Source organism: Chinchilla lanigera, unplaced genomic scaffold, assembly GCF_000276665.1.
Source record: "Chinchilla lanigera isolate Chin_1 unplaced genomic scaffold, ChiLan1.0 scaffold00005, whole genome shotgun sequence".
Classification (NCBI taxonomy): domain Eukaryota; kingdom Metazoa; phylum Chordata; class Mammalia; order Rodentia; family Chinchillidae; genus Chinchilla; species Chinchilla lanigera.
In genome coordinates, this window is record NW_004955406.1 from 2,449,502 (window position 1) to 2,468,059 (window position 18,558).

General features: G+C 45.2%; 1 protein-coding gene across 2 annotated transcripts in view; it reads left to right on the forward strand.

The window, feature by feature from the left end:
• The window catches only part of Ush2a (Usher syndrome 2A (autosomal recessive, mild)), a gene marked incomplete in the record, with an annotated part of 661,834 nt that overhangs the window by 611,671 nt on the left and 31,605 nt on the right, over positions 1 to 18,558 (forward strand). For both annotated transcript variants that reach the window (XM_013519932.1, XM_013519934.1), the window contains 2 exon segments: positions 1 to 1,069; positions 3,736 to 4,057. In XM_013519932.1, coding sequence (XP_013375386.1) covers positions 1 to 1,069; positions 3,736 to 4,057 — 1,391 coding nt within the window.

The following is an 18,558-nucleotide window of genomic DNA, read 5'->3' on the forward strand; positions in this document are numbered from 1 at the left end:
AGGCCTGCAGCCCGTGGAGCGCGGTGAGCACGCCGCAGGCGCCGCCCGAGGGCCTCCTTCCGCCGGAGCTGGCCTGGGTGGCCCGGGACCCCCCCGCCCTGCGCATTTCCTGGGCGCCCCCGGAGCAGCCCCACGGCGTGGTCCAGTCCTACGGCCTGCAGAGGAACGGGGTGCGCTATCCCTTCAGCTTCGACGCTGGGACCTTCGACTACACCGACGACGACCTGCTCCCCTTTGCCACCTACAGCTACGCCGTCCTGGCCTGCACGCTGGGGGGCTGCACCCTCAGCGGGGCGGCCCGGGTCACCACTCCTGAGGCGGCTCCGTCGGGGCTCAGCCCCCCTACGCTCTGGGCCGTCAGCGCCAGCCAGATCAATGCGTCTTGGTCCCCGCCGTCCTCTCCAAATGGGGAGATCACTCAGTATCTGCTGAGATACGACGGCAAGGAGCAGCGTGCTGCGCAGGGCCTGGCCCTCCTGGTTTCCCACCTGCAGCCCTACACTCAGTACAACGTCTCCCTGGTCGCCTGCACCAGAGCGGGGTGCACAGCCAGTGGGCCCACTTCTGCCCGGACGATGGAGGCCCCACCAGAGAATATGGGGCCCCCCGTGTTGCAAGTGACAGGCTCGGAGTCCATAGAGGTCACCTGGGAGCCCCCGAGAAACCCAAACGGCCGGATCCGAAGCTATGAACTTAGAAGGGACGGAGCCATGGTGTACTCTGGCCTGGGAACGCGCTATCACGATTGCACTCTCACCCCGGGTGTGGAGTACGGCTACACCGTGACTGCCACCAACAGCCAAGGGGACGCTTTGAGTCCCCTTGTCAAAGACCGAACCAGCCCCTCGGCACCCTCGGGGATGCAGCCTGCGAAACTGCACGCCAAGGGCCCTCAGGAGATCGTAGTGAGCTGGGACCCTCCCATGAGGACCAATGGCGACATCGTCAACTATACCCTCGTCATCCGAGAGCTGTTCCGAGGAGAAACGAAAACCATGCACGTAAACACGACCCACAGTTCTTTTGATGCGCGGTTTCTTGTGGTGGAGCAGCTGAAGCCATTTCACAGGTAAGTGGGCAAGCGGGATGCTCTGAGAGGAAGCTACTGCCGGTTCCGCCGTGCCTTTGCCTGGGGAGCAGGATTCCTGCAGGTGATGTCTGCAGTTCAACATCCTGTCTAGAACTAGTGCAGAGATGAGGCCACTTCCCTAAATCCAGTCCATCCTGAAACCATCCAGACACCAGCATAGTTCTCAGAGTCCCAGGAAGACCACCTGCCCCAGGCAAGAATGCAGAGCATTAAAGTAGGCAGAAGCGCAGTCAGTGAGCACCATTACCAGCCAGACTTGGTCTGGACCAGAATTTGTGTTGGGAAGGGCTTTCCTGAGGAACGCAGCACTTCTTCCAGGGATAAGGAGGCTTTTCTGGACCATTTCCCCACTCCAGGACTGCCGCCGCCTGAGGTTGTGACCTCTCAGACAGCACCCTACAGCTCTCTCAGGTTCTCCCGCACTTTTCTCCGGGTCCTTGCCTTGCATGAAAGCACATTGCTCCCTCCACAAAGGAATCCTCCTGCAGCTTAATAATTGCTTGGCAGTCTTCCCTTTCACATTTTAAGTAACTTGAGCCCCCAGAGGGAAGAGTAATAAAAGGCATTTTATGCTTAAAATTTAGTAAAATTAACATAAACACTTTTTTTAAAAAAAAATAAAGGCTGAGAGTGTTGATTTCCAGCCACCACAGGTGAAATTGAGCTATCACTGTAATCTACTGATATGTAGATTAGATACCACTATAATTATCTATCTCTGATATATGGTGCTGGTTAAATGAAACATTCATGGTCTTATGCATCTATTCACGACAATTATTTAGGGTCATATTAAATATTAAAGAGTAATTAAAACTTCCTCAGGTATCCTCCACAACTAACCCACATTCTCTGAGTTGGCTTTTATTTTACTCTAATTCAGGACACTAAAAAGGCCCACACTGGCTGTAGAGCTATATATTTTCCACCAGCTTCCTCTTTCTCTGACTTTACACAAAAATTCCAAAAATGCTATCAGTTGCCCCCTGCTCCAAAACAGATCTTCAGAAAGATTGCTAGAGAAGAATATGGTTTTCCAGATGTGAGAGGGATACTTTTTCTAGGCTTAAAAAAAAAAAACTTTGGTTCATCTAGTGAGCCTCATGGGCACATTTAAGGGTGCAGGAAGGTCTCTCCTAATCTCCTTGTAATTAAAGCCATGACACTGATGACATAAGACAGAATAGTAGCACTGCTACCCTGTGACTTCAAAGCACATTCATATTTATAGATATGTGTCCACCTTTGGGCACCCTAGTTGGTCACGAGGAAAAAGTGGCCTGGGAATATTCCAGAAAGCAACCTACCCAGGGTTTACAAACTACCACAGATAATCCAGAAAGTGAGTAACCCTAAGGCAGAAAACCAGACTTGACCTCACACTCTGCCGCATGCCGGCTGTGGGTGTGTGCACGTCAGCCAGTCCCGGTGGAGAGAGGCAGGGGGAGGAGATAAAGGGGGATGGAAGACGTCACCAAGGGGAAGAGAAGAAGGTGGTCGGCAGAACAGGAAGCAGGGAAGCCACAGAGCCAAAGCAGCGGTTCATCAAAGAGGAGAGGTGGAGAATGACTGCGGACAAGGCTGGACCCAGAGAAAGGAAGGGCCGCAGGAAGGGAGCTCAGTGCTGAGGGAAACAAGGATCATGGTCAAATCAATGGGTTAAAACATACTGGTTTTCCACCATAGGTGCTTAGCACTAACCAAAGTCCCTGGGATGTAAATAAACCTTTTCAAGTGGCAGAGACCAGCGCTGAGGCAAAGCATAATTGATTAGTTGAGTTTAACGGGATGGTGATAAGGTGTCTCCATGATGGATAATCCAGCGTGCAACTGGGTTAACTAGGGCCCCAGAAGGTCCCTGTGTGGTACACGGAGCCTGTTTTAAAATGTCAGGTACCAGGTGGGGATTTATTACCGCTGAGACCTAAACTCCGTGCTGTCCCTTCACGACTTAAAAACGGGCCTGGGGCATCCTCTGGCCCTACCTGCAGAGTCAGGGGAAGCCCAGAGCTGCCTTCTTCGCTGCTCTGTTAAATACTTTTGCAGAGCACTAGAACTTTCACCCTGCCAGAAAGACTCTTGAAGGTTTATTCATTCTATAGAGGCTTCCTCAGGGAAAGAATTGTGCCTACTCTTTGCAAACAGATGAGAATCTTCCCTTTAGTTTGGAAAGCCAGGAAGACTTAAAATATTCAGAGCTTTCCATGGAAACAAGACTTCATTATTCATTAGAAGAGTTAATGAAGGACTGGAGGTGTAGCTCTGCGGTAGAGTTCTTGTTTAGCGTGCACGAGGCCCTGGGTTCCTTCCCCAGCTCCAAAAGAGCTGTATATAAGAATAAACATGAGCTGAGTGTGTGCTGGCTCGTGCTGTAACCTCAGCACTCTTAAAGGCTGACGCAGGAGGATTGCAAGCTGGAGTCCAGCCTGAGCAACGTAGAAATTTAAGAAGATTCTATCTCAAAACAAGGAGGGTGAGGGGGCTGGGGGGATAGCTCAGTGCAGTGGCCCTGGATTCGATCCCCAGTACCAGAAAATACTAATACATGTGGACTTGTCTTCTTTTCTGAGCACGCTTAGTCTTTGAAAGATGTCTCATGCAGGTCTGTTGCGCTGACCATCTGTAACCCTGCCTCCCGCCCTAAGGTATGAAGTCCGAACTCAAGCCTGCACCGCCCTGGGGTGCACGTCGAGCGACTGGACCTCCATCCAGACCCCAGAGATTGCTCCTCTGGTGCAGCCTCCTCCTCATCTGGAGGTGGGGACGGCTCCAGGGGGGTTCCTGCCCACTGTTTCCCTTCTGTGGACAGGGCCACTCCAGCCAAATGGGAACATTTTATACTATGAATTGTACAGAAGACTGACAGCAGCTCAGTCTGGAAAATCCAGCCCAGTGCTAACCTACAACGGGAGCTCGAACTCCTTCACAGATTCTGAACTGCTGCCTTTCACGGAGTACGAGTACCAGGTAGGACCTGTGTGTGTCCGGCAACGCATGCTGAGGTGCTGTGCACCCATGCATGTGTGCCTGGAAGCTTGCTGCTTCATGTAAGCACCAAGTGCCAGGTACAACACCGGGAGAAATTTTCTGAGAGACGAAACTGAGCCTTACAGCTCTTATCATATCAAGAAATAATAAAATTGCTAAGGAATGCAGTGACCAAATCAATGAGCAGAATGATTAGAAGTGAGTTTCAAGCATGAAAAAAAAAGTATGTTTCAGGTCAATACTGTATGGGATAAACTAACCAATGAAATTGGTGAGAATTGGAGACAGGGGTTCTTGAATGCTTGCAGAAATACACAGACATAAATCCATACTTTCTTATTTGCAAATCCAAACCTAAAAATCTCTGAAAAACAAACTTTTCTTGGGGTGAGGGGGGGTTAACTCATTTGGTGGCAAATATTATAAATAGACTTGACACTATTTATAATATTTATTTATTTCACTTAAATATGAATATTTATATGTTTTCCTGTACAAATACTGTGGTTCAGTACAAGATAGCTAGTCTGGTCATCTTGGAGATATGATAAACTGTACAGTAGATCAATTTTGTTACCTTTCTGAAGTTTCAAAAGCAAAATTGTTTTAAAGCCCAGAAGGCTCCAAGGGTTTAGGGTAAAGATTGTGGCTTCCGTGAGGAAGGAACAGAATACCTACTGATGCACCCATTGGAAACAGAATAGTGTTAGAAAGTGTCAGGACCTGTGTGGCCCTCCCTTTGTTCTCATCTCATTATCTTTACTGAAAAGTGTCAAGTTATCAAGGACCCCTCAGTTCTCAATTATCACATCTCCCTTATGAATAGAAATCTATCTTTTGAGAGAACTGCATGGAATTAGCCGTGGGCCTGAATTAGGCAAAACGAAATGACCCAAAGGTAATAAAGGCAACCTGGTGATTACAGCTTCCTTGGCATTCATTGTCCTGTGTCGCTGGGTTAAATATTGGTCACATTAGCTGAAGAAGTCTCATCTTAGTTTTCCAAGGAATGGCGAACTCCAAGCATGTGTCTTTCTCTAGTTAAATTTCTTGTTGGGAGCTGAGGATGATCAAGGAGCCTACATTTCAGAGCAAAGGCAAGTTGAGAATCTCCAGCTGAGCGGACTCTTTTGTGACTGTTATTATTAGCTCTGTATCACAATCTTCCTCCATATTCATCACATCCACATGAAAGCACTGTATTTAATTTGGTTTTCATAACACACTGATCTCAAATTTGCACTTATTAGCTAATCCTATGTTGTTACAATGTAAGAATACAGAGCAGGAAAAAATTCAAGCCTACCAGGCCCTGTACCTATAAAAAATGATATTTTGAAAAACAGAGATTTCAGTGCTGAAGTGAATGAACTAAATTATTGCATTTACTTAGCCCATATGAACGCTGAGCCTTTACGGAATATAAGTAATTCTAGAGAAGTCACTGAGGAAATTATGTACTAAAAGAATTTCTTTCCCTTAACAAAGGAATGTTTTGTCTTTCACATGAGTTTGCCCTGGTGTCAGACCCACTGGAAGGTCACTTCATCTGCCAGTCACCTCTGAGGAAACATCTTTGTCCGAGACATACTCTGTTTACCTGACACTGGGCAGTGATTTGAATCTTCTGCAGCGGGTTGTATTTTTTAAGTAACTCATTGATTTGTCAGGAACAAAAGTAAAGAAGGAGACAATCCCAGAGTGTGGGACTATTGATCAGGAGGTGGCCATGCTCTGTGGTTGAGTGGTGGGCGCCACACGTTTTGCCCTGGGAGTGTCAGATGTGGCTCACTGCCACCCTCCTTCCCTACCGTACAACACTGCATTCACTCTGCTTTTGAGTTCAGGCATGGAAGGCACCTGCTAAGGTTTAGTTATATGGAAAGAACAGATAGAATTCTTGGGGCTGGGGATTTAGCTCAGCGGCAAAAGCGCCTGACTGGCAAGCGCAAGGTCGTGAGTTCGGTTCCCGGTACCGGAGAAAAACCAAAAACAAACAAACAAACAGAACAGATAGAATTCTCCGGTCTAAGTTAATTCACCCGCCTAGCTGGTCAGTGACACAGAGGGTTGTGTTGTGGACAAGTCCTGCTCACTGGAGGGTCAGGAACTGTCTGGATGAGTGTCTGACAGACAGCAAGGAGCCACTCAGGGTGGAGACCATAGAGGAGAAGGACTAACAAGTGTCACTCACCACATGACAGTTCATGTGGACAGCTTGGTAGCCAGTTCACCTGGAAGAGCCATGCTATCCCACAGGCAACTCTTCCCCGTAGTACTTCAATACGGAGCCATGTGAAGGCAGTGGTCTCAGTGTTTCTTGTACAAAAGGATCACCAAGAGCTTGTCCCGGGGCTGATTCCCAAGTGCAAGGCAAGGGACTCCAGGAGTGTATATTCTTAGCAAGTGGCTTGTGTCATTCACAACTCTCATTTTTTTGAGAAATCCTAGGAGTTGCTGGGGACTGTCAGGACTCTCGTCACTGTAGCATCCTGTCAACGACTTCTTTAGCTCATGGGAACTTCCACATTTTGACTTGTAGCTCAGTAAGCACCCACACAGTTTCAGGGGCGCTGAAGGGTCCTGGTGCCTAGTGGCCGGGTGACTGAGAGGAAGCCCTCTGTCTCCCTAGTGTAAGAGCCTGGGCTTGGGGCTAGCACTGTGGGTGCCCATGGCCATCTACTGCTCTCTAACAGACCAGCACTGTCCCCTAACTGGAGACTGCAAGGAAGGGATGAGTGGGAGCCCTAGAAGGGATTTTCACTGTTCTTGCCAGAGGCAGCTGGCTGAGGACCATCGGCATCCCGTGGAGAATTGCCCCAAGCTGACCTGACCAGGGGCCGCCAGATGGTAAGGGATGAGCTGCAGCGGGCAGGAGAAGGGGTAGCAGCTTCGATGCTTCTGCAGAGAACCTGCTGGGCCTTTCCACCTCTTAATACAGACTGCTGTACCTGAGCTCCGGAGACTGGGTGGCTGGAAGCAAACACTTAGTTCTCACAGACCTGGAAGCGGAAAAGTGCAAGGTCAAGGTGCCTGTGGGTCCTGTGTCGCTGAGGGCCTGCTTTCGGCTTTGCAGACAGATGTCTCCCTGTGCTCTCACTTAGCACACAGGGAAGAGAACGGGAGGGCTGCCTCTGGCCTCTTTCTCTTCTTTACAAGGACACTAGTCGCATTGGTGAAGGCCCCGACCTAGATGAGCTAATACCTCACAAGAGTAAACCTCCAAATCCCACCTTACCTGGAACCAACCTTTAACATAGGAATTCTGTGGCCAGAGCTTCAGCACATTCCCATCTGGACACACAAGTCCCCTCTGGTGGCCGCGACAGAATGAACCACCACTGTGTGCTTTTTAGAAATTCAGATCAGACTTCATCTTCCCTTGATTGGCCCTGGTGATCTGTAGTTTGTAAAGCTGACAAAATAAATCCAGATTCTTAGCAACTTCATTTCCACATAGTATTTAGATTTAAGTAGCCTTGATGCCAGTGGGTCTAAGAGGCCAGCTTCAGACCAGAAATGGCTTCAGGGTCATCTGTTCCCACAGTGGATGGGGAAAAGAGTGACAGTGCTGTCCCTTACCAAAACCTAATTACTGTACCTACCAATACAGTGAGGTTTTAAACTATGCACATATTATAAAATAGAAATGTAAATAAATGACAAGCCTAGTTTATTTAGCTTACTACGTATGAGTCCCATGTATGACTGAGAAAACCCAGACCATCAATAAGGCATGGTGAGTAATTTACTCCAAGTAATAGAAAACCAACTTGAATTAAATTTTTAAAAAGAAGGGAATCATGTGTGCTCTCCTGTTTGGGAAGGGGACTGAAGGAATTCCTTGAAACTAAGCAGAAGATATGAATACTGGGCCCTCAAGACCTGGCTGCAGGCTGTGATGTTGTTGGATTCACCCCTCCTCTCCTTCCCTCCTTCGTCTTAGCTTGTCTCTGGCTCCATCCTGCACAGCCTCTCTCTAGGCATCAGAGAAGATCCCTCTTGGCTCCAGGATTCCAACTTCCTCTGTGCATCAATTTCCATGTCCTTAAAATAGGAGTAATAGTATGAGCACATAGCTTGCTTTGAGGTTGAATGAGTTATTGTGTGGATGTGTTCAGGACAGAGGCTCACACTAAAAACTACTCAACCATATCCCAGCAAGAGTCACTATCATAGTCCCTTCCCTCAGAGCAGAGAGAGAACTTCTCCCTCCAAGTACTCAAAATTCCACCACAAGCAGGATTCTGACTTACCCTGTTGCACCTTGTGCCTGCTGTGAAGCTAGAGAGTGAAGCACTGTGGTTAGGTAGGGCTGGTCCCAGGGTCCACTTCCGGCTGCACAGGATGTGCAAGGAATGCCTCAGCCAGCAGTAAATCTGTCCCAGCACCTCTCACACTGCTGATGTTAACAAATACCCTATGCCTGCAAGGTATGTATGACCTCTTGGTCTTGTGACCTTGGATGCTCACAACTTTTCTAGTCTCCAAATGAAAAAACCATTGAACTAAAGTCACACAACTTGGGCAAAATACTTAAGTTTTCACTTTTCTAATTAAACAAATTAGTGTATTTATAAGAATGAGAAACCTGTCAGGCTGTAGCTGGTTGCCAGATCCTAGCTACCTCATTGAAAGAAGGAGGTACCGCCCTTAGTTTCAAGTGGGTGGAGAGCCAGGTTAAGAGAAATTCTTTCTCTACATCAGTGAATCATTCATCAAATATTGGAATGGAGCCCAGGCAGAGCTGGCTCTGAGGGTGTGACGCCCCTGCACTGGGCACCCCACCCTTACCTGCCCCTGTGTCTCTTTTCTCAGCAAAAGAATCCCTTGCCCAAGACCCAGGACCAGGGTCCCTCCTGGCAGTGACTGGGAACCCACCTCCTGTGATCTGCCAGTGTCCTGAGGCCATCAGCCTTGCCCAGCCCTTCCCCACCACACTGCCGTCACAGTTAGAGACTGCGCTGTGAGCGTGTGCTCTGTGGGCCTTCAGACATGCATTTAATGAGGAATTAATCTCGCTAACGTATTTCTGACCAGCATGGATGCTTTTGTTTGGTTAGTTTCTCCCACAAGAACTAAGCTCCCTTCATCCCCTCTGCCCACAGCTTAAGTTTTTAAATGATTTATTGATATCGTCTGGCTCAGGCGGTGCATTTGCTCTGAGATTTGAGGCCCCCCCCCCCCCCCCCGTGCACAGCACAGACTGCAGGCCACCAGACGTGTCCGTGAGCCGGGAGACTCAGGTCGGCCCCTGCACCAGGCCTCGTCATCCTTACCCTTTGGCATTTGTTTTCAGGAGATCATCCCTACCCCCAGGTGTGAGCACTATTCTGCCTCCTCTGGTGGGCTCTGTCTCTTGTGGAATCCCTGAGGAATCTACGTGTGTGTTTGTGTGTGTGTGTTGGTGGGGATTGAACTCAGGGTCTTCAGATTGAGCTGCATCCCCAACCCTTTATTTTTATTTTGAGACAGGGTCTTGCTAATTTGCCCAGGCTGGGTTCAAACTCACAATCCTCTTGCCTCAGCCTCCCAGAACGAACACTGGGATTACAGTCATGTGCCACCAATTTCAGTCCAGATATAGACTCTATTCTCAAACTATTGTTGGCGGTTTAAGGGTGTCTTTTAGATGAGTTATGTATCTGAAGACACTTGGGTTCTCACCTTCATGCAAATGAAACCAAGATTTATATTTCACTTAAACCAGTAACGATCTGCCTGTGTCTATGTTGGGTGTTTGCCAGAAATACAATGTGAAAATACTAAAATTTTTTCCTTTTAAATGAAGATGCTGTGTAACTCCAGTCTGCCCCATGGCTCTCCACAAGCCGTTCTGGTTCCAAGATTTGGCAATCAAAACAAATGATACCTAAAGCTTCCCTCCAGTATAAACACCTAGAAAAGGAAGAGGTGCATTTTTTTTCATTTGCTTTTATCCAATAAAACAACCTGAGATTATAGGGCACCTATCGTGTTCATAGTGAATACCATGTGACTGTGAGTGAGTCAGGAGGCTAAAAACCATGGACTCTACCCCTGGGGAACATAAAGTCCAATGATAAGACAAACATGCCCCCAAATATACTCTCCATGAAAGTATAGCTGTGACCAGCAACATTTAAAAGATCTGATTGACAGAAAAACAGACGCAGGAACAAGAGGCCTCCTCGTCTTCAGGGACAGCACCATTGCCACACAAATCTCCCACAGCCACTCTTACATTGTTCTCTGGCCACATAGGTTTGTGCAGCTGGGGATGCCCTGACAGGAAAATGCACAATGACCCAAATCACTCCACAGTGAAAAGAGGAGGAGCTCAATTTCTTCAGTCTCACAGCAAAAGAAAGGGAGGGAGGGAGGGACCAAGGGTCTGGAAAAAGCCTGCACACCCCCACAGCTCACCCCAGAACTAGGATATCACTTCCCTAGTAGGATCTTTTCTGGGCTGTATCACCTGGCAGCCTTTGGCTTGCCACTCACTGTTATCGATAAACCACTTGGTAAAGAGGAAGATTCAGTAAGGTTTGCACATAGACACTTGGACCAGAGATGCCTTTCCATCAGACTCTTCAGAAATGTCTTGGGTTATGAAACCATTAAGTCTACAGGTGGAAATGAAAACACATTTGAGTGACTCGGAGTCCTTCCATTGAAATCTTTAAGAAGATAGCTGCAACTCCTTCTTGTTAATTGATTTATCTATCTGTGGATGGGTCTGATCATTACTCAGATGCCTATAAACATCTAGGAAAGTGTGCGCTTCTCTCCTTGATGCCTATAGGCATATTGGTAATGAAAACCAGAAGTAAAATTCTGTCCTCTAGAGGGCCCGTTGACCTACTCTAATGTTTGCTTTTCCTCATGCTTAGGAGCTTTGCTGAGAAATTTTGATTACTAATAAGGCAAAGTAGAGAATGCCATCCAGGGAACAAGTTCTAATGTAGAAGCAATATTTCTGAAAATCCATGCTTTTATTTATTCTGGCCTAGAAAGATCTAAAAAGAAATAGAGAGAGAGAGATGTAGGCTAATCTCAGAATGCTGTAGGGTTTTTAAATCTCTTATTGATCCATGCTGCTTGCACCCAGCCTGATTATCACTTTTAAGAAAATCTCGTGGACTATGGCACTGTGCATGTATCACTCCACTGAGCAGCACCATTTCCTTCCTGACACACATTGCTACCTGTGTGTTTCTCGTTTGTGTTCAATTGTGCCTCCCCAGCCTTGGTCATTATCCTCTGTCCATCTCACAGACTAACTGGAGCCCCTAAACTGGCTTCAGAATTGCTGTCTAGCCCTACTATCTCATCCAAACTGGTAAGTCACTCTCTCCTGTCCCTCCACATAAATAATGCATAACAGTCTCCACTAGTTTCTTGGTATTTGGTATGTGCTGGAAACTATGTTAAGAACTTATGTAGATTAACTACTTTAATCTCATAGCAATCATTCAGGATAAGCGTTATTATTATTGTTTCTCAGAGGGGAGTCTGAGGATGCGAGTAACTGAATAAACTGCCCAGGGATGTAGAAGTGGGGAATTGAAGGACTCAAATTGGAACCTTGAGATTCAAGTTCCAAAAACTGTGTTCTTCCACACCAGTGCATAGTTGCTTCTAAATTGCACTTGTGTACAGATCTGGGACTCTCAAACTCCTGCAAAATATTTATAAATGGATTTATACCCCACATACCCTTCATAGATTTACAGACACCTGATGGCATGTAAATCTCAGAATAATCCTGTGAGGTAGGCATTGTTATTTCTATATAGCCAGGAACTGAAATGACTTATCAAGATAAAAGAGGGCAGAGTCAACCAAGTGTGATGGTGGTATATACCTGTAATCACAGTACTCTGGGAGGCTGAGTCAGGAGGATCACAAGTTTGAGCCCAACCTGAGCAATTTAGTGACTTAGTGAGACACTAAATTAAAAATAATGGTAGGCTGGGGATGTTGCTCAGTGAGGAAGCGCTGGCTTCCATCCATGACACTGTATTTTAAAAATAAAGGGCAGAGGGCCAGGGATAAAGCTCAACGGCACAGCACTTGCCTGGCAAGCATGAAGTCCTGAGTTGGATTCCCAGTACAAAAAAAGGGAGTGCAGAGTCAGAACTTGGGTCCAGATGTTCTGGCCCACATGCTGACCCACAGGGTTGTCATCTCCCCCACCTCATCAGGGGTACAGATTCCTCCACTGACCAGGGTTACAGTTGGGGCCACTTGATTATGAGGCTCTGGATCTTCAGTGAGTGACTTCAATTTGTTGATCCTCAGTTTCTTCATCTGTATAATCGGGAAAAAAGACTTCCCTCCCTAGGATCACTATGAACTTTAAATCAATTTAAAGCCTTGGACACTGTCATATGTAAAATTAGAACAATATATAAATACATAGAAAGTGTTTAATATCAGGTATGGCTGTTACTATGGTTTGTGTCTGGATGTGCTCCCAAAGCTTCATGCAGGCATGGAGAGTGGGTTTTTTGGAGGTGGCTGAATCTAAAGTTTGTGATTGGTTCATTGTCTAGTGTTGGGATTGGAAGTATAAGTGCTGTACCTGCCCTAGAGTAGGTAGCCTGCATACAGTGTAAGAGAGGGAAAGAGGCTTACTTTTGCCCTTTTTGGCTCTTGTTGCTTTTGGTGTCTTCTGCCACAAACTGTTGCCCCTCACCATGCCACCCTGCCTTGGAGCCATTGGATTGAGGACTAAAACCTCCACAAACTATGAGCTAAATGAACATTTCCTCCCTTAATTTTGGGTGTCAGGTATTTTGTCCTAACAACAAAAGAAAAGTAACTTTTCTCCTGTGAAATGTGAATCAGATAAAGTGCCTCCTCTACTGAGAACTCTGTCTTAGTTTCATGTAAAACACAAAGTCCTCTCAGCTGCAGAAGGACTTCCATGGTCTGACATCTGTCGCCTTCCATCCTCAGTTCATTGCACCCAGCCCTCATGCACTAAGGTCAGCCATGCCAGCCTTGGGATGAGATTCTGGCTAGAGGGTCTCTGCACAAGCCCCTCCTTTGGCACGAAATGCTCTTCCCCTCTGTCCTCATGTGGTAGCCTCCTGCCACTTGCACCCAGCTTGATTACCACTTCTAAGAGAATCTAGTGGACTGTGCCACCCTGCATATATCACCCCAGTGAGCAGCACCATTTCCTTCCTGACACACATTGCTACCTGTGTGTTTCTTGTTTGTGTCCGATTGTGCCTCTCCAGGCTTGGTGGCTATCTAGTGCCCATCCCACAGACCAGTGTCTGCCCTCAGAATGGGCTCAGTCAATATCTGAATGATAAGTAGTCTTATGTAGTTGTCATGGTATGTATCTAGATGTCCTCCCAAAGCCTCATGTGCTCATAGGTGGAGCTTTCAAAGGTGGCTGGTTCTAGGGTGTGTGATGTTGGGATTAAGTTATGTGATGATGGTAGGTTTAAATTGTGTGATGCTGGGATTAAGAGTGTGTGATTACTAAATCAGTCCACTGATTGGTAAAACATAATTCCAGGTGTGGATGCCAGAGGGTCTAGAGGGTCTCTGCACAAGCCCTTCCTTTGGCACAAAATGAGGGTCTAGTTTTCTAAAGGGTTTACTGATTGGTAAAACATTGGATGCCCCCTATGTGTGGGCAGCACTATCCAAAAGGCAGTAGCCTAGAAGAGATAAAAGGACAGGCTTCTGCCTTACTGAATGCCGCTGTTGCTGCTGTTGCTGCTGCTTCTGCTGCTTTGCTATCTCCTGCCTGCCTACCATGGACTGTTTCTCCTCTGTGATGCCCCATTGCCATGCTGTCCTGTCTTGAAGCCAGACAACTATGAACTGAAGTCCCTAAAACCTGTGAGCTATAATGAGCCTTTCCTCCTTGAACTTTAGGTAGGAGTTTTATCTCAGCAACAAGAAAAGTAACTAAGACAATGATTAAGGATACTAGGATAGTTCCTGGAGATGTGCTCTGCTAGTTAGGGTATAGTCATTACTTTCAGGAACATAATGGCATTTCAGTTCACTTACATGTCATGGGAGGTGTGTGAGGAGTTCTTGCTTCTGTGTAACATACGATTGTCAAAAGCATGACAGTTAGCAGCAGATGGTATTTGTGGTCCTTTTGCCATCCCCTACAGACGTACCCAGGCCCTGCAGGGTTCTGGGCCAGGTCTAGGCAGCAGCCCTGACTCCCGGATGATGGCTACAGGTGTCCTTCTATGGTCTCATATAGAAAGGGGTGAAGAGTTAGGACTTCTAGATCCCATGTATTTGTATTAGAAGGCTAGCCTTACCACTTAGCAAGTTGCATAACTTCTGTGCCCATTTCTTTGTGTGTGAAATGAAGATAATAACACCAACCACATAGGACTGTTGGCTGGGAGGATGAACTAGATCAATAAATGGAGCATATATACAACAGGAAGTGTAAATCCAGCCACTACTTTTGTGCCCTCTGTGAGAGTTGGTTGGGACTGGATTCCTATTTGCTCCCAGGAGGAGCAGGGATAAGCAATAACAATTAGCATGTGAGAAACTCCTCCTTCAGATCTAGAGAAAACATTCCTAAAATTCATCTGGAAACAGAAGAGACCTAGAATAACAAAGACCATCTTGGGCAACAAAGGCAAGGTAGGAGGCATCACAATCCCTGACTTGAAATTATACTACACAGCTACTGTGATAAAATTGGGATGATACTGGCGAAAAAGCAGACCTGAGGATTGATGGAACAGACTAGAAGTTGCAGCCGCAACTACAAACATACTCAGCCACCAAACATGTTCCCTGGAAGAAAGGAACAAAGGGGCCAAACATGTTCTCTGGAAGAAAGACAGCCTCTTCAATAAATGGTGCTGGAAAAACTGGCCCTCCACATGCCGAAGACTAAACCTAGACCCATGTCTATCACCATGTACTAAAGTAAAAATGGATCAAGGATCTAAATATTAAAACAGAAACACTACAGTTACAAATGAATTAAGGTTAATTACAGTATTTTCCACTAACACTGAAGCCATTTCTTCCTTCTTGTTTTAGAAAAGAGTCATCTGCCTATATACTGAAGGGCTCCAATGAGCAAGAAGTATGTTAAGCAGTCATAACAGAAAACACCCATTCCCAGCAAGGGAAATGTCTCATAATTTCCTTAGCAACTTCATGTCTCTGGATTTCAAAAGTGCCAGTCAAAAGGAAGACAATGGCCTGCTGTACCTTTCTTCCCCTGGACCTTAGAATTCAATTAAAATCATGTTCTATCTTGCCTGATCCAAAGTGTTTTAGATGAAAGGAGCTGGAATCCAGGGGCTGTATCTGTAAAAGTGTGACTATAACACATCCAGCAAAGCACCATGCAAACAGAGATGCTGAGAAAAGTCCATTTGATGATGAAAGAAAATCAGAGAAGTAGATGGTGACATAGGTAGGTACATAGACATTTTCAGCAAGTTATTCTTTTATGGCCAGAGCTTGCAGGGCTGCTCATGAAATAAACTAATCTTATAATCATGTAATTTTAGATTTATTGTCCTCTCTTTTCAGCCATGCAGTATCCTAACCACAATTCTGGCAAAACCCATGCTGGCATATTGCTATTCAAACATATTCAAAACCAGCGTCACACTACCTTTAAAAAGGCATTAGCGTGAATGCCATGGGAAAATATACTCCAAGGTTGTAGATGAATTGATATGATTTCCTTGATTGTATCTTTTTATTTATGAGGCATAATTTATGAGCACTGGAGAGCAATCTGCAGTGAGTGATGACTAGGAACAGCCAAAGCTATAAATCAGGAGCAGCGAAAGAAGTGGTGATTTTGATCGAATCTATTGAATTAGCTGTTGGCCTTCGCCAATGCAGGTATTGGAAAGACCTTTTTAATATCTATTTGTCTCCCTCATGGGAATGCGATAACAATTTCATTACATGCCCCTAGGAAACAAATAATTTAATTGTTTGCCTGTTAACATGCAACCTATTTACTTAATTACTGGCATGGCTATTCATGTTGGATAGTTGTTTATTTCTGATGTGAATTACTAAGAAAATATATTCACATTCTCCCATTTGATAATCAGTTAGGTGTATCCTTAATTCTTCTTGATATGAATTTGTCCTCAGAATTGTTTAAATATTTTTTAATAAGAAAGTATCTGTATTCCACAAGGAAGCATGTTATAGAATATCACAGAACTTGCAGAGAGGTCAGGAATCCCACCGTTTCTTAATCCTTTGATGGTTAACAATTATTTTAATGCAAGTCTTACACTAAGCAGCCTAGAAAAGAGCAAAATTTCATATTATTCTAAGGACCAGAGCAGTCACCATCCCTTACATTAGCAGTCAACAGATTAGAGGGGTTTTTTGTATCTGGTTACTATTCCATTTTTATATGGAAAATGATAGTGAATACAAGACCAAATAAACATCAGCTGGAAGCTGACCATACAGAAAAGCTCTCTAACTGTTTTCTCTTGGTGCTAAGACTTGTAGCATTTTCTTAGCCAAAAGGATCATAAACATATTTTTATGTGTTTTTTGTCTAGGATGATTAAAAAAAAAACATGGCATGGACCCCCTTTGAATTTACATTCACAATTCTATTTCAAGTAAGATTGCTCTTGAACAATATCCATCCTAAGGAAGAGGTCCATTCACAAGGACATGAGCCACTGCGATGACACAGGGATGAAGAACTTGTCCGTCAACATCAGTGGCCGCAGGACCCCACTCTAACCAGGACTTGGTTCCCCTGCTGCAGACTGTGGCCCTCCCACTTCTCACGCAAGGGTTATTATGATGCTACTCTTCACAACATCTTGCTTTCCTCCTAGAACAAAATTAGAAGGATAAATGTTGGGTTGAGAAGAATTTGGGGCATTTAAAGTAATATTCATCTGGGTAGCAAGGAAAGAAAACAGACCTAGCAAGTTCCAGAAGTATCAGAGTCTCAAGAGGAGAAAACAAAGGCAAGAGGGGGCTCTGCAAAGTTAGTGAACTCTGGTTCTGTTTGCAACTGCGATACACACAGTGATAAATGTCATAGTGATGAGTGCAGTATAACCTATTCAGACATAATCATGTTTATTCGAATGGCTGAAGGTAGAGCCAAAGGTAACGCACAGTGTAACTCTGGGTAGAGGTAACATGAGTAGACAGAGAAATCGATAGCACCTAGATTTCTACAGCTGGTTCTACAAACAAAGAATAACCCATGTGTTTCTCCAACAATATTGGTCCCAGGAATCACTTGGAAATGCTCTGGGAGGGCAAGTTCCAAGACACTCCCAGAAATTCTGATGCAAGCACCTCAAATGATTTCGATCATCCTGGCCCAGGAACATATTTTGATAAAAAGACTCCTCAAAGATTTCTAAGAGGCAATTTTCAAGGGAAGACAAATGAGTCAATTTACTGTTTTCACAGCAATCTGATTATGACAGCTTAGTGGCAGATGTTGACACTTTATGTGATTAAAATTATTTAAGATAAAGCAATAATTAATCCTTTGTGGGAAAGGAGATGAGTAAATAAAAGAACAGTTTCATTTTTTAATGGACACTAGGCATTACGATGGTAGTCACCAGTTCATTTAAAGATGTATATTACATTGAAAACAGAAATGTAGGGAGCTGGGGATTTAGCTCAGCGGCACACCTCCTGCTTGGCAAGCGCAAGGTTGTGAGTTCCATTCCCGGTACCGAAAAAAAACAGAAAAAAAAAAAAAAAGAAAACAGAAATGTAAACGGATATACTATTCTCCTGTTTTGCTGGCCAATTACAGAGTTTAAGAAATTTTAGTTATTTCATAGTTATTAAGAGTAGACAATTTATACATTTCTGTATATCTTACAATATAACTCTTCTGATTACTACAAAAAAACTTTAAGAAGAAAACAGCCCAACTTGTTCCTAGCTTGCTCTGTTTTTCACAAGATGCTCCTGGGATGCACCAGATAACGGACAGTCATGGTTGCACGTGCAGTTGCCTGGACACCTGCCAATGGTTCACCAAACCCAAATAATAAATCAGTGGAAACTTTCACCATCTTTAATATATTACCAAAGAATACATATTTACTTCCCAGTGTAAATATCGTAAGGTAGGAAGATATTCTGAATCAACCCAAGATGAAATGTGTACTTCTTTTGTTACCTTTTGGCCATGAATGCATATACCTACTTATTTGTCATTCCCAGTAACAACCCCTCCTGTAAGTAGCCAATTGTCTATGTTTAGGGGCTCAGTGACCATGTAAGGGAATTTCAGGAAATAAACCAGATGGATTGATTTGTCAGTTAGGTAAAAATTAAGTAGTTAGATAGATAGAGGTTGGATGGGTAGATGGATGGACGGATGGATGGGTGGATGGATGGATGGATGGATGGGTGGATAGATGGATGGGTGGATGGATGGATGGGTGGGTGGATGGATGGGTGGATGGATGGGTGGATGGGTGGATGGATGGGTGGATGGATGGGTGGAT